Here is a 24,673-nt window from a genome sequence, read left to right on the forward strand (position 1 = left end):
CGCTCGGCCACCCCAGCCGGCGAACCAAGCTAGAGGAAGTTCAGAGTGATACTGATAAGTGGCTCACATAGCCAAGTTATTTGTAAATTTGAATCGATTCCTGTAATCTCTGAAATAACATCATGTACCCTATCAATCCATAAAGTCTCCTTTCGTTTCATCTTCCCCTACTGGGTGTTTCACTGCTTTAATTATTCGGTGTACCGCTATCTTTTGTACTAGTCTTGACGCAGTTCATCTTGCTCATCGCTAGGTATCTGGAATATGTGAAGTAGTAGGCACATGTGAGCGGAGGATTTGAAATTAATTTCTTTTGCTTTCTTGTAGCACTTCGTTGGTGCCATATTGTTGCTGGGCAAGATACGGAGTGGGAGGATATTGGCCGGCACGCTTCCACAGATGGATGTCGACATCCAGTTTACATAGATATCACTGAGTGTAAAGCTGTGTGGTTCTTTAGTGGATACAAGAGCGAGGAACAGAAGCCGTTCATGAACAGACAATTCAGATGTTAATTTATTCAGATCTCCTGGTTACTAGACAGCTGTGTTAATCACTGAGCCATCCGCACACACTGTTTATCGCAGTTTCGCGAATTATTTCGACAAGCCTTCTGGGCGTTCTACACTGATTCGGGAGTGACCCAGCGCACCCTAACCGTGTCCTCCATGCTCGCTACTTTAAGATTGCCACACGAGGTCCAACGCAAATGTACAACCACGCTGAACGTGGTGGATTCTTTGTCCATCGAAGCGAGTCAATTACAGGAATGCATGGTGTCTGTTCTTTCGGACATTCCACGTAAGATCCACAGCAGTGACACACATTATGCAAACAGAGGACATGGACTGCGGATAGGTGATGCTAGGTGGGAATGTGGGTTGGTTGGGTGGCATTCCAAGATAGTCCGCGCATTTCCGATAAACACTGTGTCCAGAAGATGCTGTAGTTAACGCAACTGCTTAGTAAGCAAGACCTCCCGGGTTGGAATAGCGATCTGGCACACATTTTCACTTGTCACCGCAGATTCCGCAGAAAGCCCCGAATCAGCTGATATATCAACCGTTCTTTCCCTTTTCTTTTCACCTCTCCACCGTCAATTTACAGAATATAATCCGTGATACTGGTTAGAAATTATTACTTTTTATTGCAAATATTGGGCTTAGTAGAGGTTATGTGCAATCAAAATTTTCGTTGAGGATTGCCATCTTTACCAATCAGAACTATGTGACCAAGGCACTCTAGAACTGTATTTTTCGTTATCAACTACTAAATAACACTTTGTTTGTTCTTTAACAAGTGTTACTTAACATAAACGTTTAATCAATGGTGCCAATAAGCGAGTCATCTGTATTTTTTTAATCTTATAAAACTAGCAATTTATGACAGTAGTGCCATGTGTGTTTTGAGATCGAAATTTTAATATTTTGAGAAATAATACAATTTTATTTTGCCGCAATGTTCAAATTTTCGTTTCTGGTAAGAGATCTGTAACTATACTTGTATATTATATAAGTAACCTGCATGTATTTTGTACTCGATAAATTGTAAATAATTTATTTTGGTGATAAAATATTTATTTTTGAGTTATTGTACTTCTGTCTCAGTCCTGTCTCCTCATTGTCTTTCTCTGTGTTTCATCTCTGTCTTCTTCCAGCATTGTCTTACTTCAGTCTCAGTCCTGTCTCCTCATTGTCTTTTTCTGTGTTTCATCTCTATCTTCTTCCAGCATTGTCTTTGGTCATGTTGTGATGAAGAATGTCACCATGGCAGAAGCTCTTGCTATGTATTACGAAAAATGCAGTTTAAATAGTGTACTAATCAGTATCATAGACTACCGTTTTCTAGTGTGGAACATTTACATTACATCATTCGCTCTTAAGTGGTGTTTGTAAGTTGAAAAATTACGAAAAGCTTGTAGAAAAAATTGGAAATTGCTGTTAAGGTCTTATAGGACCAAACTGCTGAGGTCATCGGTCCCTAAGCTTACCCACTACTTAATCTAATTTAAACTAACTTACGCTAAGGACAACACACACGCCCATGCCCGAGAGAGGACTCGAACCTCCGACGGGGAGGGGGGGGGGGGGGGGGAGCCAAGCGGACCGTGACAAGGCCCCCAAGACTGCGCGTCTACCCGCGCGGCAAACGTGTAGGAAAGTTAGATGATGACAGCTCTAAGTACCAGCAATAACATTTCCTCAGATACGCATTTGCGTAGTTTCGATGTGGAGCTGCCAATGTATCGTTAAACAATTATCATAGCAAAATTCAGATCCCAAAATATTTAGCTCAAGGCCGTATTGTGTCCTGCACCAAGAGTAGGCGTAAATAAAGGAATTAATTCCTTTCGTCATGCACCTGGCAATAATCCAGAATACCTATTTGTTTTTGGGTTTGCTTTCTTAGCATAGCATTTCAAGCATTTCAGCAAACATGTACCGGATGTTTATAATTAAATTGCAGCTGCGCACAGAGGTCCAGTGTAGGTTGTAATTATCACACCCATACATGCCCAAGGCAGAATTCGAACCTGCGACCGCATCAGCAGCGCGGTTCAGGACTGAAGCGCCTAGAACCGCTCGGCCACAGCGGCCGTCTGAAGAACAACAAAAATGCTTCCATACGTTACGGATTATGAATGGGCAGAAACCAGTGAGAAAGGCATAGTTTCGATTTTGTTGTTGACTGCTGCTTACACATTTTGGTCAACATGAGCACTGGAGACGTCAACGAGATGGTGCATCCGTAAAATGACGTAATGAACAGTTGTTCACAGTCCCTGTGGAATCTAAGCTACTGTATACTGGCCTTCTGATCACTTAGGCATCGAATATACCCCTAGTAAAAGCATTCTTTTATATATTCACCGTACAAAAAGTCATATGGGTCCATATCAAGTGATGCTGCAAGCCATGCATCTGTAAAACCTCTGGAGATGACATGTCAGTGGAAGGTCATATTAAGCAGATCTTTCACTACGCAAATGATGTAAGGTGTTGCAGTGGCTGGCTCTGAGCACTATGGGACTTAACATCTGTGGTCATCAGTCCCCTAGAACTTAGAACTACTTAAACCTAACTAACCTAAGGACTTCACACGCATCCATGCCCGAGGCAGGATTCGAACCTGCGACCGGAGCGGTCGCGCGGTTCCAGACTGAAGCGCCTAGAACCGCATGGCCAATGCGGCCGGCAGGTGATGCACTCTCACATGTTGTACAAGGAGGTCTTGATAAAGTGCAGACGTCAGGGCACACCTCGCAGGCCCTCTGGGTGTTTTCTCTTCAAAGAAAAATTGACTGAGAATGAAGGTGCTTGTGAATACACAGCACAACTATGACGAGTACAATGGTTCTTTGTTCACAACACGCGATTTAACAACACCACAAATTCGGCATTACTGTGTATTCACTGAGCCCTGTGGTGTGAAATGCGTTTCGTCACGCCACAGAATATTGCTCGCCACATGTCATCAACTTTGATCCGTGCCGGAAACTGATGAGCAGATTCAGAACATTGCTGCGGATCATGAGGTTTCAGTTGCTGCACTGTCTGGAACTTGTACGGGTATCAGCGTAGTATAGACCACGAAACTTTCTGTACCGTTAACAGTCGGATGGACAATGTTTGTGCCACTGCAAAGCCGCTAGCAGTATCCGGGGCGTGCGCTGCATTTTCAGTTACAAAAACAGCAGCGTCGTGAATATCTTCCAATGGGATAGGACACATTCCTATTCCAGACGCCAGACCAAGGCCATGCTTGTTTTCTTTAACCATTCAATAACGGCGGGTCTCTCCTCTGACCTTTCAGTCGTCGATACTCTCATAATGTAGCACTGTAATTGCTGATGTTCACATAAAACAGGTTCACTAAGCGCGCAGAGTCTCTCCTCTCGACAGCCATAATGTTCATTCTCATTATGGCTTTTCATACGACAGTGTGGATGTCATACCGTCATGCAAATACTGTGCAGCGGGACATCTGCACTTGGTGGCCATAACTAGAACCAATATTTTCCAGCGCACATCAGTTCCGCATTGATGCACTAGCATATTTACCAAGTTATGCTCCCATACGACAATTACAGCCCACAGCAGATCTTCGTGAGTAGTTGCAATTTATTTAAAACTACTCAGTATTTTCTGCAGTCCTAAGCCTTCTCAAGTTCGTTTTAGTACGTCGCTGTTTTAGGCCTAATTTGAAATGTCAACTGCCTGTTTAGCATGCTATTTGTAACTATTTATACATGGAAATAAGATTGGGGAATTTATTACAGAGTACATAAGCATGTGTAGCAACCAATTTGACAGATTTGTGTTTGTGATTGTGTATGTGAGTGCGTGTGGAAGTTATCATTGTGATATGTGATGAAACATTTCATTTTTTATGTTGCTGATGTAGTTTTGCAGACACTTATACGTGGAAAGACTTGACAAGCATCACAGAACAATTTAGATGCAGCTACAAAAAACAAATAGGCTAGGCCGAACTTCGACTTTTTAAAAAAATATTCTATACATATTTTTTTTATTTTCTGCCATCTTGCATTTTTAAATTTCCCACCAACTGCCATATTCGATTTTGGAAATTACCACCACTGCCAGAGATTGAAGCGCTGCCACTGTGGCGCCTACTAACGATGGAAACTTGGATTATATGCTGGAATCCTCATAGAATGCTATTTACTGAGGGGGGGGGGGGGGGGGGGAGGGTAAACAATGAGCAACAATGTAACTGCACTGACCCATATTTAGAAAAGAATATTTCCTAACATATTCTAATGAGCCAAGAAATTATGACCACCTGCTTTATAGCTTGTTGGACAGCCTTTTGAACACAACACAGTAGCGATTTTGCATGACATGGATTTGACATTTCCTTAGTATGTTTCACAGATATGTCTACACACAATTAAGGAATTTCAGTAAGTTATAGGCTGATAGCTCGTGGGCCTAGAGAAGCTGCCATTTTGCATCAGGTTCAGTGCACAAGAATGTGGTGACCAAGACATCAACTATATTTCCCTGTCATGCTCTTCAAACCACTGTAACATGATTCTGGCCTTGTGACATAGCTATCCCGCTGGAATATGCAATCGCAATTGGATAACTCATATCATAATACTGCCACCATAGACCTTGTTCCACGGCACGTTTTATGATCAAGGAGTAGATCGTCTTGATGACACAGTATCTGGAGTCGACTATCGACCTGGTGTAAGAAGATTAATCCGATGAGGCAATACGTTTCACCGATACACGGCCAAATCCTTATGATCCCATGCGCACTGCTGTCGTAATTGATGATGTCATGGAGTCAACGTTGGAATGCCTAGGGTCATCTGCTGTGGAGTCCAATTTTCAACAATGTGCACCGGACAGTGTACTCCCAAACACTTGCGCCTGGATCAGCATTGTACCCTGTCATCAGTCTTCCACAGTTCCCTGCCTAGCCTGCGCTACAGAGTGGGCGAGCGTCTGACCTCCATCTTCTGTGATGGGGCATGGAAATACAACACTTTGTCACCTACTCATGGTTTCCTGTCTTTCAACCACTTTCCATCGATGCTCACGATGGCAGCATATGTATAGTCGACATGCTTGGCCATTTCTGAGATGTTCATTGCGAGGTGCTGGACCGTAACAATCTGCCCTCTGTCAAAGTGATTTACGTCAGTGGAAATATCAGTAGAAATACCTCATTCAAATCCGGTACAGTCCTAGGATGATTCCCCATTCGTCTCTGGCGCTTATTAACTTGATTTAGCGCGTCATATTCACTCACAGCCACAAAGTGGCAATGAATTTCCGTGATGAGTAGAGGTCATAATCTTTTGGCTTATCACTGTGTATTTAAGTGTTTTTGATGGTATGTTTTGCATTAAGCAAAGCAGTGCAACGTTAAGTTTCTGGATTAGTATTGAGGAATACGGTCGTTCAACTTCCAGTCTAGGTATACAGATTTGGTTTTGTGAATCCAAGGTGTTTGTTCTTATGCGGAATCCGCAGTTGTGATACGTATTATATTTATTGAATGTGGAGGGGAGAGGGGAGAAAGGAAAGGGGAAGGGAAAGAACTATTGATGTCAGTTGCATCAGGACTTTACACGGAATCAACAGCGGCAAGTGAAGATGTGTGTCAAACCAGTATTCGAACTGGAGATCTCCTGCTTACTAGGCTCTTGCATTAACCACTACGCCTTGCAGATAGTTACCCACGAAGTCCGACTTCATCAAATACCCTTTTCGTCACTATTAAACAACTGATTAGTGAAAGGGGTAACTTCACAGATAGCAGGCATGACCGTGAAGCTCCAAGGAGAAGCGGCACATCCGAATTGGAAGAGAGTGTGCGGTAAACAACAGTGCTTGTAAAAATTTATGAATTTTTATTTTTATTTTTTGGATATTAATGCATGTAAGTACCTGTGGTTCGAGCGTCAGTCACGTTCCTTTTTATGAATGTAACTGACGCCCGAACAACAGGGACTTACATGCATCGAGAATAGAAAATAGTGCATGATAATGGCAAGCCTCTAGCCATATCCGGATTTGCGTAATGAAATCTAAAAAAGGACGACTGATTGCTGCACTCTATAATTTATAAGCCACACAGCAGTCGCTAAGTGCACCCCGTTTCCGAATGGAAGGTAACCTGATGAACATTTGGTCTGTTATTTTATATAGATAACAGACTAAAAGAAAATAGCAAATAAATAATAAAAAATAATAATAGTACTTTGCCGGCCCAGAAACAGCGTTCCAAGCACGCGGTACGCCCGTGATGGCTGCTCGCAGTGCTCTATAAATCCTCGTCTTCACATCAACAAGTCAATTACTGCTAATCTGTGAAGGTGATCATCGCGCCCTATAAGCTTAACAGTCTTCCGACTATTATTTACCTCAAACTTTTCTGGAATATTGATTCAGACTTGGTTGTTTACCACTGTCCACAAGTTGTGGTATTCGCACGATTTGCCCTTCGTGAATTCCCGTCACTCGTGAACCAAGACTATGAGTAACTGAAGCAGGCCTCCATTGGCCGTAACAACAAACTTTGGTATTTGGTATCAGAGTCGCTTCAAGATGATCCTACGATCCTGGCAAAAATGACGAATCTGTACCCTACCTCCACTCCTTCCCCATAAAACTACCTTTTCGTAATCTTCTTTACACAGATGTATCAAATTACACAACTTTGCCAGAAGGTTCGATTAACATGAAACATTACTGAAAAATATTACTTAAACGAACTTTACGGATGAAAAAAATTGCACACAATAAAGTAAATGCATCATTGTGTTAAATCAGTCACAAAATGTGTAACCTTTCTAAAAAAAACTGAATGTAAAAGAAAATCTGTATCTGTTGTTTGCGGCAACTAATGTACAGTGTCAACTTAGGGTCACAACTTCCAGGCCCAGTGCGTAGCAGTGGTTAGCACACTGGACTCGCAATCGGGGGGACGACCGTGCAAACCCGCGTACGGCCATCCTGATTTACGTTTCCCGTGATTTCCCTAAAACGTTTCAGGTTCCTTCGAAAGAGCACAGCCGATTTCCCTCCACATCCTTCCCTAATCCGATGGGACAGATGACCTCGCATTTTGGTCTCCTCCCCCGAATCAACCAACCAACCAGGCAGAGTGAAATCAACTGTCCAGTGAGACTGAATACAAGGACTACATGCGTTAAGCGTTTAGGATAGTGATTAGCAAAGAAACTTTAAATTTTTACTGCTTTATAATGTGACACCATTCCAGATCTGCGCGAGTAACAACGAAATACCTACCTTCAGTGTTCAAATGGTTCAAATGGATCTGAGCACTGTGGGACTTAACATCTGAGGTCATCAGTCCCCTAGAACTTAGAACTACTTAAACCTAACGAACCTAAGTACATCGCACACATCCATGCCCGAGGCAGGATTCGAACCTGCGACCGTAGCGGTCGCTCGTTCCTGGACTGAAGCGTCTAGACCGCTCGGCCACATCGGCCGGCCACTTTCAGCTTTCTTAAACCAGATGCTTGAGCAAGGCAGCTGATAACCAACTGCAGATCATACATTTTGTTGTGTACAGAAATCCTGCTTACTCGGTTCGCTAGACAAACAATCAAACAACTCGTATTAATGTGTTTTATTACAACAAGAAAATTGCAACACTAAACTTTGCTAGATGGGGCGCAAGCAAAGAGCGACATACAAAATAATCAGTCTTTGCAGTGACTGCTAGCGTCTGACAAAAGTATGTCCTGAACTGCTATCGAAGTGCCTCAAGCTGAAGCTGATATACAAGTGGGCTCCACCAATCGGGCGCGGCGATTACGTGGTCTTCACCTAGGGACCGCTGCTGTCGCGTTGTCGTCGTGGAAAGGAGTCGGTCAGTGTGCGATTGGCTGACTTCTTCTCACAGACTTTCCTTCCTGTCGTTCCTGATTGGCGCGCCGCGCTTGACATTACGTCGTAACACATTTATTTACACAAGGGCTCAGCTTAGAAATAAGGATTGCATCTATATATTGGGACGGCTAAGAACTCCGGAAACATGATAAGTCAGCCACATAAGACTTAATCTTGATCTCTGTTTCATTAACATAGCATATCGTTCCAGCAGAAACCCCGGAACGCCAGAAATTCCGGCTCGAGTGCAAGTCTTCGGTGGGCATAAATCGCTAATTACTGGAAGACTTCAGCCACAACACTATACTTGCTTCAGCATCACGTCGCCAGTTTTTGAGATCCTATTGTACAGAAGTGAATTAGAAGTGAGAGCTCCGTTGTTGCTCATGAACGAGCCGTGTACGCGGCCGCTATGCGACGCCAATGATGTAGTTAAGGCTAACCGGTCACTGACCTCCTTCTGTGCGGATGCACATGCGATGCCCTAACTCTTACGGGACTCAGTAAGATTGTCTGCCACGAGTAATGAGTATAATAGGCAGGGGCACTACGAATTTAGTGTGTGCAGCGCGCAAGGGATAAAGCCCTGCAGTCGCAATATCCTCTGTGTCCTCGTTGGCTCAAAAATTGACAAGAAGAGTGGAATAATGGGTTAGTCTTCCCGTTCGGAATTTAATAATTGTTTGTCCTTGAACTAATTTGTTGATTTTCTTTTGCAGCTGATATTAAATGACGATTTAACTATGGTTGTCTGATTTTCATGAAAATACCAAGCCAATCAAATAATAATTAAAAAAATTATGGATAGAGCGTCTGCCATGTAAGCAGGAGATCGCAGTTTCGAGTCCAGGTCGGAGCACACATTTTCAACTGTCCCCTTTGATGTATATCAACGCCTATCGGCAGCTTAGGGTCTTGATTTAAATATCGTTTCATTCAATTGCATTATTGTCACATAAAGCGTGTTAGGGACAGAGATCTGTTCGCTAGCAGATTTATAATGTTACTTGTACGAAATGACGCTGTGAGAAAAGTGTGCGTTTACAGTCGCGGGCTGAGCCGCCCGTTGTGGGCGAGCGGTTCTAGGCGCTTCAGTCCGGAACCAAGCTGCTGCTACGGTCGCAGATTCGAATCCTGCCTCGGGCATGGATCTGTGTGATGTCCTTAAGTTAGTTAGGTTTAAGTACACTGCTGGCCATTAAAATTGCTACACCACGATGATGTGCTACAGACGCGAAATTTAACCGACGGGAAGAAGATGCTGTGATATGCATATGATTAGCTTTTCAGAGCATACACACAAGATTGGAGCCTGTGGCGACACCTACAACGTGCTGACAATGAGGAAAGTTTCCAACCGATTTCTCATACACAAACAGAAGTTGCATGGCGTTGCCTAGTGAAACGTTGTTGTGATGCGTCGTGTAAGGAGGACAAATGAATACCATCACGTTTCCGACTTTGATAAAGGTTGGATTGTAGCCTATCGCGATTGCAGTTTATCGTATCGCGACATTGCTGCTCGCGTTGGTCGAGATCCAATGACTGTTAGTAGAATATGGAATCGGTGGGTTCAGGAGGGTAATACGGAACGCCGTGCTAGATCCCAGCTGCCTCATATCACTAGCAGTCGGGATGACAGGCATCTTATCCGCATGGCTGTAACGGATCGTGCAGCCACGTCTGATCCCTGAGTCAACAGATGGGGACGTTTGTAAGACAACAACCATGTTCACGAACAGTTCGACTACGTTTGGAGCAGCATTGACTATCAGCTCGAAGACCATGGCTGCGGTTATCCTTGACGCTGCATCACAGACAGAAGCGCCTGCGATTGTATACTCAACGACGAACCTGGATGGACGAATGTCAAAACGTCATTTTTTTCGGATGAATGCAGGTTCTGTTTACAGCATCATGATGGTCGCATTCGTGTTTGGCGACATCGCAGTGAACCCACATTGGAAGCGTGCATTCATCATCGCCATACTGGCGTATCACCAGGCGTGATGGTATGGAGTGCCATTGGTTACACGTCTCGATCACCTCTTCTTCGCATTGACGGCACTTTGAACAGTTGACGTTACATTGCAGATGTGTTATGACGCGTGGCTCCACCCTTTATTCGATTACTGCGAAACCCTACATTTCAGCAGGATAATGCACGACCGCATGTTGCAGGTCCAGTACGGGCCTTTCTGGATACAGAAAATGTTCCACTGCTGCCTTGGCCAGCACATTCTCCAGATCTCTCACCAATTGAAAACGTTTGATCAATGGTGGCCGAGCAACTGACTCGTCACAATACGCCAGTCACTACTCTTGATGAACTGTAGTATCGTGTTGAAGCTGCATGGTCAGCTGTACCTGCACACGCCATCCAAGCTCTGTTTGACTCAATGCCCAGGCGTATCAAGGCCGTTTTTATGGCCAGAGGTGGTTGTTCTGGGTACTGATCTCAGGATCTATGCACCCAAATTGCGTGAAAATGTAATCACATGTCAGTTCTAGTTTAAATTATTTGTCCAATGAATACCCATTTATCATCTACAGTTCATCTTGGTATAGCAGTTTTAATGGCCAGTAGTTTAGTTCTAAGTCTAGGGGACTGATGACCTAAGATGTTAAGTCCCATAGTGCTTAGAGTCAGTCGCAGGCTAACGGCAAGGCTCCTTCTCACTAAATAAATACGAGAGGAGGATGATGTCACTGTCTCCCGGTTGTCAGTTAAGCTGACTGTATTTTTGCATGTTTATCTTCAGGGGAATTCCCCCCTCGAGAGCACGGTACCACAGCTGACGTGTCTTGAGCAGCAAGGAACGACGCCGGCCCTGAAGCCTCTTACCTGTGGCCGCGACATGGCGCGCAGCAGCGTCTGTCGCTGCTCGTCGAGGATGGCTGCGACGCGCCCCCTGGCGGCGGATCCCGCGTCGCTGTCTGTGAGCAGCTGCAGCACTGACAGGTCGCCGCCGCGCGAGCACGCCAGCTCCACCGGGTCTGCGACGCCGGAGTACGTGCTGGGCGGCGTCGCCAGCACCGCCACCACTGACGACAGCGGGCCCTCGTCGCCACTCGCCGACCACATCTCCTCTGACGCTGTAAGCGCTGCGCTGTCGCCTGACAAATTTACTAACACCCCACATTTATTACAACACTCTTCCAGGTATTACGACGGTCATTCAATAATTAACGAGAAAAATTGGCCTGGTGAAAAAAGCGTTTTTTTTAAAAAAAAACTATACTTTTTCTTCATTAAGTAAAACTTCCGGGCTGAATTTCCGTGGTCCATATACAGAGTGTCACAAAAAGGTACGACCGAACTATCAGTTTAATAAGTCACAGCTGCAAAATACTAACGCGAATTCTTTACAGAAGAATGGAAAAACTGGTAGAAGCCGACCTCGGCGAGGATCAGTTTGGATTCCGTAGAAATGTTGGAACACGTGAGGCAATACTGACCGTACGACTTATCTTTGTTGTTGTTGTGGTCTTCAGTCCTGAGACTGGTTTGGTGCAGCTCTCCATACTACTCTATCCTGTGCACGCTTCTTCGTCTCCCAGTACCTAATGCAACCTACATCCTTCTGAATCTGCTTAGTGTAGTCATCTCTTGGTCTCCCTCTACGATTTTTACCCTCCACGCTGCCCTCCAATACGAAATTGGTGATCCCTTGATGCCTCAGAACATGTCCTACCAACCGATCCCTTCTTCTGGTCAAGTTGTGCCACAAACGTCTCTTCTCCCCAATCCGATTCAATACTTCCTCATTAGTTATGTGATCTACCCATCTAATCTTCAGCATTCTTCTGTAGCACCACATTTCGAAAGCTTCTATTCTCTTCTTGTCCAAACTATTTATCGTCCATGATTCACTTCCATACATGGCTACAGTCCATACAAATACTTTCAGAAATGACTTACTGACACTTAAATCTATACTCGATTTTAACAAATTTCATTTCTTCAGAAACGCTTTCCTTGTCATTGCCAGTCTACATTTTATATCCTCTCTACTTTAACCATCATTAGTTATTTTGCTCCCCAAATAGCAAAACTCCTTTACTACTTTAAGTGTCTCACTTTCTAATCTAATTCCCTCAGAATCACCCGAATTAATTCGACTACATTCCATTATCCTCGTTTTGCTTTTGTTGATGATCATCTTATATCCTCCTTTCAAGACACTATCCTTTCCGTTCAACTCCTCTTCCAAGTCCTTTGCTGTCTCTGACAGAATTACGATGTCATCGTCGAACCTCAAAGTTTTTATTTCTTCTCCATGGGCTTTAATACCTACCCCGAATTTTTCTTTTGTTTCCTTCACTGCTTGCTCAATATACAGATTGAATGACATCGGGGAGAGACTACAGCCCTGTCTCACCCCCTTCCCAACCACTGCTTCGCTTTCATGTCCCTCGACTCTTATAACTGCCATCTGGTTTCTGTACAAATTGTAAATAGCCTTTCGCTCCCTGTATTTTACCCCTCCTACCTTCAGAATTTGAAAGAGAGTATTCCAGTCAACATTGTCAAAAGCTTTCTCTAAGTCTACAAATGCTAGAAACGTAGATTTGCCCTTCCTTAATCTAGCTTCTAAGATAAGTCGTTGGGTCAGTATTGCCTCACGTGATCCAACATTTCTACGGAATCCAAACTGATCTTCCCCGAGGTCGGCTTCTACTAGTTTTTCCATTCGTCTGTAAAGAATTCGCGTTAGTATTTTGCAGCTGTGACTGATTAATCTGATAGTTCGGTAATTTTCACATCTGTCAATACCTGCTTTCTTTGGGATTGGAATTATTATATTCTTCTTGAAGTCTGAGGGTATTTCGCCTGTCTCATACATCTTGCTCACCAGATAGTAGAGTTTTGTTAGGACTGGCTGTCCCAAGGCCGTCAGTAGTTCCAATGGAATATTGTCTACTCCGGGGGCCTTGTTTCGACTCTCTCAAACTCTTCACGCAGTATCGTATCACCCATTTCATCTTCATCTACATCCTCTTCCATTTCTATAATATTGTCCTCAAGTACATCGCCCTTGTATACTCCTTCCACCTTTCTGCTTTCCCTTCTTTGCTTAGAACTGGGTTTCCATCTGAGCTCTTAATATTCATACGACTTATCTTAGAAAATAGATTAAGGAAAGGCAAACCTACATTTCTAGCATTTGTAGAATTACAGAAAGCTTTTGACAATGTTGACTGGAATACTCTCTTTCAAATTCTAAAGGTGGCAGGGGTAAAATACAGGTAGCGAAAGGAAATTTACAATTTGTACAGAAACCAGATGGCAGTTATAAGAGTCGAGGAGCATGAAAGGGAAGCAGTGGTTGGGAAGGGAGTGAGACAGGGTTGTAGCCTCTCCCCGACGTTATTCAATCTGTACATTGAGCAAGCAGTGAAGGAAACAAAATAAAAATTCGGAGTAGGTATTAAAGTTTATGGAGAAGAAATAAAAACCTTGAGGTTCGCCGATGACATTGTAATTCAGTCAGAGACAGCAAAGGACTTGGAAGAGCAGTCGAACGGAATAGACAGTGTCTTGAAAGGAGGGTATAATATGAACATCAACAAAAGCAAAACGAGGGTAATGGAATGTAGTTGAATTAAGTTGGGTGATGCTGAGGGAATTAGATTAGGAAATGAGATACTTAAAGTAGTAAAGGAGTTTTGCTATTTAGGAAGTAAAATAACTGATGATGGTCGAAGTGGAAAGGATGTAAAATGTAGACTGGCAATGGCAAGGAATGCGTTTCTGAAGAAGAGAAATTTGTTAAAATCGAGTATAGATTTAAGTGTCAGGAAGTCGTTTCTTAAACTATTTGTATGGAGTGTAACCATGTATAGTAGTGAAACATGGACGATAAACAGTTTGGACAAGAAGAGAATAGAAGCTTTCGAAATATGGTGCTACAGAAGAATGGTGAAGATCAGATGGGTAGATCACGTAGCTAATGAGAAGGTATCGAATAGAATTGGTGAGAAGAGGATTTTGTGGCACAACTTGACAAGAAGAAGGGATCGGTTAGTAGGGCTTGTTCTGAGACATCGAGGGATCACAAATTTTGCGTTGGAGGGCAGCGTGGAGGGTAAAAATCGTAGTAGGAGACCAAGTGGTGAACACACTAAGCAGATTCAGAAGGATGTAGGTTGTAGTAAGATCTGGGAGATGAAGAAGCTTGCACAGGATAGAATAGCATGGAAAGCTGCATTAAACCAGTTTTAGGACTGAAGACAACAACAACAACGGGCAAACGTTCAGGAAACATTCCTCACACACAATGAAATAAAATATGTTATGTGGACATGTGTCCGGAAAAGCTTACTTTCCATGTTAGAGCTCATTTTATTGCTTCTCTTCAAATCACATTAACCATGGAATGGAAACACACAGCAACAGAACGTACCAGCGTGACTTGAAACACTTTGTTACAGGAAATGTTCAAAATGTCCTCCGTTAGCGAGGATACATGCATCCACCCTCCGTCGCATGGAATCCCTGATGCACTGATGCAGCCCTGGAGAATGGCTTATTGCATCAGTTCCGTCCACAATACGAGCACGAAGAGTCTCTACAATTGGTACCGGGGTTGCGTAGACAAGAGCTTTCAAATGCTCCCATAAATGAAAGTCAAGAGGGTTGAGGTCAGGAGAGCGTGGAGGCCATGGAATTGGTCCGCCTCTACCAATCCATCCGTCACCGAATCTGTTGTTGAGAAGCGTACGAACACTTCGACTGAAATGTGCAGGAGCTCCATAGTGCACGAACCACATGTTGTGTCGTACTTGTAAAGGCACATGTTTTAGCAGCACAGGTAGAGTATCCTGTATGAAATCATGATAACGTGCTCCATTGAGCGCAGGTGGAAGAACATGGGGCCCAATCGAGACATCACCAATGATGCCTGCCCAAACGTCACAGAAAATCTGTGTTGATGACGTAATTGCACAATTGCGTGCGGATTCTCGTCAGCCCACACATGTTGATTGTGAAAATTTACAATTTGAATGAAGCCTCATCCGGAAAGAGAACATTTGCACTGAAATGAGGGTTGACACATTGTTGGATGAACAATTCGCAGAAGTGTACCCGTGCAGGCCAATCAGCTGCTGATAGTGCCTGCACACGCTGTACATGGTACGGAAACAACTGGTTCTCCCGTAGCACTTTCCTTACAGTGACGTGGTCAACGTTACCTTGTACATCAGCAACTTCTTTGACGCTGACATTAGGGTTATCGTCAACTGCACGAAGAATTGCCTCGTCCATTGCAGGTGTCCTCGTCGTTCTAGGTCTTTCCCAGTCGCGAGTCATAGGCTGGAATGTTCCGTGCTCCCTAAGACGCCGATTAATTGCTTCGAACGTCTTCCTGTCGGGACAGCTTCGTTCTGGAAATCTGTCTCGATACAAACGTAATGCGCCACGGCTATTGCCCCGTGCTAATCCATACATCAAATGGGCATCTGCCAACTCCGCATTTGTAAACATTGCACTGACTGCAAAACCACGTTCGTCATGATCACTAACCTGTTGATGCTACGTACTGATGTGCTTGATGCTAGTACTGTAGAGCAATGAGTCGCATGTCAACACAAGCACGGTAGTCAACATTACCTTCCTTCAACTGGGCCAACTGGCGGTGAATCTAGGAAGTGCAGTACATACTGACGAAACTAAAATGAGCTCTAATATAGAAATTAATCGTTTCCGGACACATGTCCACATAACATCTTTTCTTTATTTGTGTGTGAGGAATGTTTCCTGAAAGTTTGGCCGTACCTTTTTGTAACACCCAGTATAAAACTGCTCCTCCTTCCTGACGTTTCGTTGCCTACTGCGGGTAACATCTTCTGAGGTGAGTCTGCGACTGGCTGCTAGGCGCTGCAGATCCCGCTTATATAGAGCGCTTAGAAGGTGCCACCACTCATCACGTGCTTTCGTCTTTAAAACTGTCTCTGCCTAATGCCATCTTCTCTATTGTAGGTAATCTGTAGTCACTTCATTGGTACAGAGTCGACCGCCATATCTTGTCTAGTTTTAATTCTTCTTCTTTTTTATTAAAAATATTTTCGTGCTTGTAGATATCTATAGCTTCTCTATACATGCGGGTATAATAATGTGAGGTCCTAGCTACCATGTTTGTCTCACTAAATTTTATTTCGTGATCACCGTCTTTGAAAACATGTTCCGCTACAATGTACCAATGAAGTGACTATCGATTACCTATAATTGAGAGAGATGGCACTAGGCAGAGATAGTTTTAAAGTCGAAAGCACGTGATGAGTGGTGGCGCCAACTGCTCTTGTTCCAACGGGCTACAATCTTTTTTATTCCGGCTGCAAAGAACTCTTTATTTCGATGTTTGAACCAATGTTCCACAAACTATTTCACGCCTTTGTTTTCCTGGAACCTCTTCCCACGTAATGCCTCCTTCAGTGCACCAAACAAATGGAAGTCAGTAGGTGCTAAATCAGTACTGTAAGAGGGATGGGGCAGTACCTCCCAGCCCATTTTTTGGATGGTTTCAGGGGTTAGTTCAGCAATATGAGGACGTGCGTTGTCTTGCTGAAGAATCACACCTCTCCGCTGAGATCCACGATGTCTCTCTCTCATGGCTGGCTTCACCTATACTCATGCTCATAAATTAAGGATAACTGCAAAATCTGATGACACACATCGTGGCACTACACAAAACTGGCGCTAACAGCATAGGCACCTACGGAACACATACGACACAGATCTGTAAGTCCACGGTGTTGGTGATAAATTGAGAAATCCGTCCCAGAACACATGTGTTAAGAAACGCCACTGTTAAATGCGCATATACCCCGACATCGATATGGGATACGATCACCATGCACATGTACACTGGCCGCACAACGGGTTGGCATACTGTGGATCGGGTGGTCGAGCAGCTGCTGAAGTATAGCCTCCCATTCTTGCACCAGTGCTTGTCAGAGCTCCGTAAGTGTCATAGGAGTTTGAAGACATCCAGCGATACGTTGATCGAGAGCATCCCAGACGTGCTCGATGGGGTTTCGGTCTGGAGAACAGGCAGGCCACTCCATTCCCCTGATATCTTCTGTTTCAATGTACTCCTCCACGATGGTAGCTCGGTGGGGTCGTGCATTATCATCCATCAGGAAGAAGGTGGGACGCACTGCACCCCTGAAAAGGCGGACATACTGGTGCAAAATGACGTCCCAATACGCCCGACCTGTTACAGTTCCTCTGTCAAAGATATGCAGGGGTGTACGTGCACCAATCATAATCCCACCCCACACCATCAAACCACGACCTCCATACAGGTCCCTTTCAATTACATTAAGGGGGTGGTATCTGGTTCCTGGTTCACGCCAAATGAAAACCCGGCGAGAATCACTGTTGCGGGAACATAACCTGGGACCACTGTTTCAATGACCGCGTACTGTGTTCTTGACGCGAGGCTTTACGGGCTCTCTTGTGACCGGGGGTCAGTGGATTGCATCTTGCAGGTCTCCCAGCAAATAAACCGTGTATGTTCAGTCGTCTGTAGACTGTGTGTTTGGAGACAACTGTTCCAGTGGCTGTGGTAAAGTCCCGGAGCAAGGCTACCTGCAGTACTCCGTGGCCGTCTGCGGGCACTGATGGTGAGATATCGGTCTTCTTGTAGTGTTGTACACTGTGGACTCCCGTACTGTAGCGCCTGGCCACGTTTCCTGTCTGCTGGAATCGTTTCCAAAATCTTGAGATCACACTTTGTGGTACACGGAGGGCCCGTGCTACTACCTGCTGTGTTTGACCAGCCTTTAGTCGCCCTAGTATTATACCGCTCATAATGTAATCAATATGTGTTCTTTGACCCATTTTAAACACACAGTCGCCATAAGCACGTCTGAAAACGTCTGCACACCTACTCGCTGCACCGTACTCTGACATGCACCAACACACCTCTGTGTATGTAGACCGCTGACAGGTGCCATCGTGTGACGACCGCAGATCAAATGCACCGCATGGTCATACCCTGAGGTGATTTAAACCCGCAAACCGCCCACCAGAGCGTTGTTTCTCTAAGTATCAGCATTATCCTTAATTTACGAGCATGAGTATAGATTAAAAGCAAATCCGAGTAGTATTGGCTGTTAATTGTACGCTGCTCTTCGAGATAATCACTCTATGCTTTGTCGTTTTGATTCTGGTTCATAACAGTGAACCCAAGTTTCGTCACAAGTTAAAATTTTGTTGAAGAAGTGCTCATCTTTTCTTTCATAGCATTCCTTTAGCTATGTGCACACTCTCAACCTTGTTTCCTTGTGTATCCGCGTCAGCTCCTTTGGACCCACCTTGTACATGATTTGCAGTGCTTCAGATTGTTACAGATAACGTTATGGGCTGTACCAGTACTAAGCTGAATCTTGTCAACTGTCATTTCCACAGTCACACGGCGATGGGTACGAATAATATTATCAATTCGACTTTCAAGTAAGGGAGCTGAAACTGCGACTGGTCGGCCAGAACGGTGTTCGTCAGTCACTGAGTCGCTATCATTTTTGAACTGCTCTACCCACTTGTAAACATTTGCACGATTCATACAACCTTCACCATAAACTTTTTGACTTTTTACAGTATATATTCACTGGTTTCTCGCCCTCAGCAAATAAAAATCGAATAACATAACGTTGTTCAAATAATGTGGATGTTTCAATGGACTCGCCATTTTGAAATGAATTTTAGTGGTTATAAAGAAAACAATGTTGATACATCAGCTGATCAGGGCTCATCCCAGTGATGCAATCTGAAAGCCATAAAAGTATCAAACTTGCCCTACTCGCAGTTTTTTCCGCAGACCAATTTGTCTCTTTAATTATTGAATGATCATCGTAGACTACTGAAAATAAATATGAGTATTTAAATAACTGATTTCAAAACGTTTCTCCCAGCAAACACAGTCTTTAAATATTGCAATAAAGTATATTTTATTTTTAGCTGAAGCAAATTTGTTAGGAAAGCAAGATGAGCACACGAAAGTGCCCTGATTTGTATGTGAGTTGGTTAGCCAGACAAAGCAAAGACGTAGGAATGTAAGAGTAGTGCCTCATCGGAGATTTTTGTGTCTAGAACTCATTATATCTTGCATGAACTGCTTGTGCGTCACAGACGATATTGCTTCCACAACTAAATGTCAGTGTGGGATTGGTGAATGAGGTTGTAAGGGCTCTTATACAAGGTGTATTCTGCTTTAAGTACCGTCCTATGAAATGTCCCTTTACCAGTCAAGAAAAATGGAATCTGGATTTTTGTTAGTATTCAAATTTACAAATGGATTCAGAATTAGCCGGCGGCGGTGGTCTAGCGGTTCTAGGCGCTCAGTCCGGAACCGCGCGACTGCTATAGTCGCAGGTTCGAATCCTGCCTCGGGCATGGATGTGTGTGATGTCCTTAGGTTAGTTAGGTTTAAATAGTTCTAAGTTCTAGGGGACTTATGACCACAGCAGTTGAGTCCCATAGTGCTCAGAGCCATTTGAACCATTTTTGATTCAGAATTCAGTAGATTTTAGGGAAGATGATGAATGAACTGTCATCATATATGTTACTGAAAACATTCTAGGAAATTAAAAAACATACAAATTACAAGAACATTGACAATACCGTGTACACAAATGTCAACGAGTGGAGTTGTAGTATAAGCGAAGAAGCCCGTTTGCTACACTCACATATTGACTACTTGCCTAAAAATATTGGACATTATAGTGAAGAGCAAGGACAACACCACCACAAGGATGTTAAACAGCTGGAGAAGAGATACCAGGAAACATGGAGTGAATGTATGATGATCGATAATTGTTGAATGTTAATTAATGTACAAAGTACTCACAAAGTTGCTAAGACAACTGTTGGTGCTATTTTCAGTACATGCCTAAAAACAATAATTTTGAAAACATAGACGTTCATTAAAATTTTATTTTAATTTTTGTACTTTTTGAAAAATACTGAATGGTAGAACAAACAGAATGGAAGTAGTTTTCATGATCAGCAGTAAAAACTAATACAGACAATATACTAGTAATTCTAACATGTAAGGAAAAAATTGTTCCTTAATACATCTGAGACAGAAAACATCCTGCATTTCTCCATCTTAACCATAAGCAATAATCTTGACAGTCAGTATGAGCCATTTGCCACCATACGTGAAAATTTTGACAATTCATATTTCATGTTGACTTTGTAGAAGATCACATTTTTTAGGTGGGGTTATCGAGTTATTAATCATCTATTGGTTGATACCGGGCAGCCTCAAACTAACATTTCTTTAGAGGTTCATGCTTTGAGGATATAATTTCGCACTGGTTCTGACATCAGGGAGAACTAGGGCCTCCTATTCGTCGAAAGCGACGTGGTCTGAGGGCTTGGGGCAGGCCAGCTTTCATGGCCCTCAAAGGAATAGGACAATGGGAGCGTTTACTGTCTAGGACAGCCATCTGGTGGAACGGGCGCCTCGTGGCAGCCGTACTGTTGCTAAGAAAGAGGCTATTTTCCCTTCTAGCGCTGAGGTACCGGTACACGGCCTAATTGACTTGCCTCACACTAAAACTTGCGGGTGGTGTGGCTCTATTGATTAGCTGGCGACGTGGGTGTCCGGTCCGTCCCTTATCGTAGGGCCTTCTAGCTTAACACGGTTGTGCTCTCGGCTTCTGTTCTCGTTTCTCCCCTCGGAACTGCGTCTGTCTCACGGTGGGAAGGTATGACATGCATTTAGGCATTCTTGTGTTAGTCTGTGGTATTCAATTTTTCCTCACTCGTTACTCGTATTACTTTGGTTAATTTAATGTCACGATTTATTCGGAGCTATGTGACATACTACTGGATTTGCTTATTATGTCAGGGTTTTCATGGAAGGTGTTGGATTTGCCTGACACCTTACACTCTCTCTTCAGTGTTCAACCCTGAGGTGGGTTTGTAGCAGTACTCCATTTCCCTCTTCTGTCTCCCTTCCTCTTCAAACCCCCATATATAGTGCATCCAGCATCATTCATAATTTGCTGCATGTACAACATCATTGGTCGTCCCCGCTGATTCCTTCTGGTATTGTCACAACGATGTTATTCTGTTTTAAAATGTGTCCTACGAGTTTGTATCTTCTCCTTTCGATTTGGCTCTACAGAGATCTGGTTTCCTGCGCTCTTCTCAGCACCTCTTCATTGGTATCTCTGTCTCTCCAGCTAATCTTTAACACCCTTCTGCAGCACGTCTCCAAGTCTCCTAGCCACCTTTTCTCTTGTTTTGGTATTTTCCAGGTTTCACACCCGTATTAGGTCACAAGCCAAACAAATACATTCTTAATCCGTTTTGTACGTTCAGACTGATGTTCTTGCTGGCGAGTAAGTTCTTTCTTAAATTAAGTGGAATTTTCAGCTTTTGTATTCTGCTATCAATTTATTCCCACTTATACCATTCATTGTAATCTTAGTTCTTAAACAGGTTAATGCCTCTATCATTTCTAGCTCCTCTCTTATACAGGGTGTAAATTTTAAGTTGACAAACCAGAAGAACTCGAAAAATAAGCTTCACACAAACAAATGTGTACAATCCAAAGTTGTTTATTTTCGAGGGAGACCTGCTGGTGTTAAAATTAGCCCGCGGCCCCAGCCTCCTGCGGGTGGTGCGAGAGGCAACTTTAAAATTTCAAATCGGAACCCCCATTTTTTATTGCAGAATCAGATTCTACATAAAAAACTACGTACATTCTGTCTTACACATTTGTTTTGATTTTTGGTAGTTGGCGCTGTAATTCAAGAAAATCCATATTCTCATTTTTACGTGGAAAATGGTTACGGATAAAGAAAAACATACTTATTTACTTCGTAGGTTTTGATTCGATATAACTAAAACTCTCCCTCTCTCCCCATACGGTGGTGTTTGGGAGAAAAGAATTAGAGCTTTACAAATGTTGACCCAAATATTAATTTTTTCAGAAGATTCGGATGTTTCATGGTCATGAGACTACACAACTTTTAATTATCAAACAAATCATCTGACTAGATAACTTATTAACCAGACATCCTACGAAATAAATAAGTATTTTTTATTTATCTGTAAATATCTTCCACGTAAAAATGAGAACGTGGATTTTCTTGAATTACAGCGCCAACTGCCAAGAATCGAAACAAATGTTAAAGACAAAATGTACGTAGTTTTTTACGTAGAAAAAATGGGGATTCTCATTTGCAATTTTAAAGCTGCCTCCCGCCCCATCCACAGGGGTTGGGGTGGCCAGCTAATTTTAGCACCAGCAGATTTCCCCATCGAAAATAATCAACTTTGGAGTCTACACAGTTTTTCGAGTGAAGCTTGTTTTTCGAGTTATTCTGGTTTGTCAACTTGAAATTTACACCCTGTATAAAGGGTTGGAGCGGGCGGGGAGGGGGGGGGGTTACTGCACACCCTAACTTTAGTTTATCGCTTCTTTATTCTCACTATATTAAGTAAAGAAAATCCTTTCCATTATGGTGAGAACCTCCTCTAGTCCCTCTTTCGTTTCTGTGACCAGAGCAGTATCATGTGCACAACACAGCATGTCTATCATCTGGTCATCAATTTTTATCCCTGAGTCAGCAGTTCCACAAACTTGGTGTATAGCTTTCTGGAAGCAAGTATCGAATATAAGAGGGGAAGAGAGCACATCATTATCTCACGCCTTTTCTATACCATCACCTCCTAAAATATTTACCACTAACTGTTGCCTGTGGCTGTGCTCACGTATCAGTAGTTTTCTTACGATGAGTGACGATAAATAAGTGAACTACTGAACTTGCAATAACATGCACTCCCCACTCTTCCCCTTTCCAAGCTGTTCCACCCAACCCACGATGCGTCGGCGTGCACAGCGTCGCTGCGAGCAGTGCGTACAAAGGGGCATGGACAGGACTGTGCATCTATGGTTCAAATGGCTCTAAGCACTATGGGACTTAGCATCTTAAGTCATCAGTCCCCTAGACTACCTAAACCTAACTAACCTATAGACATCACGCACATCCATGCCCGAGACAGGATTCTAACCTGCAACCGTAGCAGCAGCACGGTTCCGGACTGAAGCGTCTATAACCGCTCGGCCACAGCGGCCGGTTTGTGCATCAATGCATCGTGCTATTGAAGTAGTGTGGAATTATGGATTAAACACATCGAAGATCGTACGAACATTGTATTCATTACTTTGAATTGTATCACGTAGCAAACATACCAACCAATAAAAGCATTTTGACAAATATGACGTAGTTCACAAGCCAAAGAGTAAACATTTTCTCTGATTGGCATAATATTCTTCAGATCAGTAAGTATTTTTTACTACACACTTCCTCAAATAGTCTGTGTTCTTCCTAAGGGTTCGAGCTGTCTCTTTGCCAAATTTCACTGAAATCGATCCTTTGGTTAATAGTAATAAATTGAAACGTGCATGATGTGGCAGTTTTGTTGCCACAGCTCAGTGTTTATGACGTCTTATATATTGAACTAAGTGTCAATCAGTTATATAACTTTGCACATGTGTTCAGTGCTATATTTGAACACTCTCTGCATAATGTGGCGGCAATGCAGTTACTAGTAAAGCAGTAATAAATTAAAGTATGAGGCAGTTTCAGTGCATGAAGAGGGGAAAGTCCAGTTAGCGATTAGCTTTATTACTTTCCTCGTTTTGTGGAAGATTTAAGAGAGAAAAAGTTTCGTAAGGTATTGACGTTATGTGTAAAGTTTATTGCAAGGCACTAAGTGCTCTTGTTTCCCAAATAGTGGATGAATAAAATATAGATATTCGCCTACATTTCTTTCTCACCCCCACCCCTGACTCCTTTGATGGGTAGGTGGTTCTCACTCCAAAAACTATCCCCCCCGGTAGCTGAATAGGCGCCGGCACGGTAGCTCAGTGTGTTCGGTCAGGGAGCTGGTTGGCCTCTGTAATAAAAAACTGAGTGGAAGGATCAACAAAACGAACTTGAACGAATGCCATGTGACGTACGCAACGGCCAAACACAACGATCAACAAAGAAAAAAATGGTCAGCGTGACGGATTGCCAATCCTCTGGGCCAGGGTTCGATTCCCTGCTGGGTCGGGGAATTTTCTCCGCACAGCAGCTGGGTGTTGTGCTGTCATCATCATCCTATCATCATCCTAACATACTCATCGACTGCAGGTCGCCCAAGTGGCGTCAAACTGAAAGACCGGCACCCGGCGAACAGCCTGCCGGGTGGGAGGCCCTAGCCATACGATTAAATTAAAATAAGAAACTCCCAAAGCGAT

General features: G+C 43.4%; 1 protein-coding gene across 1 annotated transcript in view; it reads right to left on the minus strand.

Moving 5' to 3' along the window:
• The window catches only part of LOC126282356 (putative methyltransferase NSUN7), a 331,497-nt gene that overhangs the window by 41,573 nt on the left and 265,251 nt on the right, over window positions 1-24,673 (minus strand). The window contains exon 8 of the mRNA XM_049982014.1: window positions 11,248-11,531. Coding sequence (XP_049837971.1) covers window positions 11,248-11,531 — 284 coding nt within the window. The remainder of the gene's footprint in view (window positions 1-11,247; window positions 11,532-24,673) is intronic.

This window comes from Schistocerca gregaria, chromosome 7, assembly GCF_023897955.1.
Source record: "Schistocerca gregaria isolate iqSchGreg1 chromosome 7, iqSchGreg1.2, whole genome shotgun sequence".
Classification (NCBI taxonomy): domain Eukaryota; kingdom Metazoa; phylum Arthropoda; class Insecta; order Orthoptera; family Acrididae; genus Schistocerca; species Schistocerca gregaria.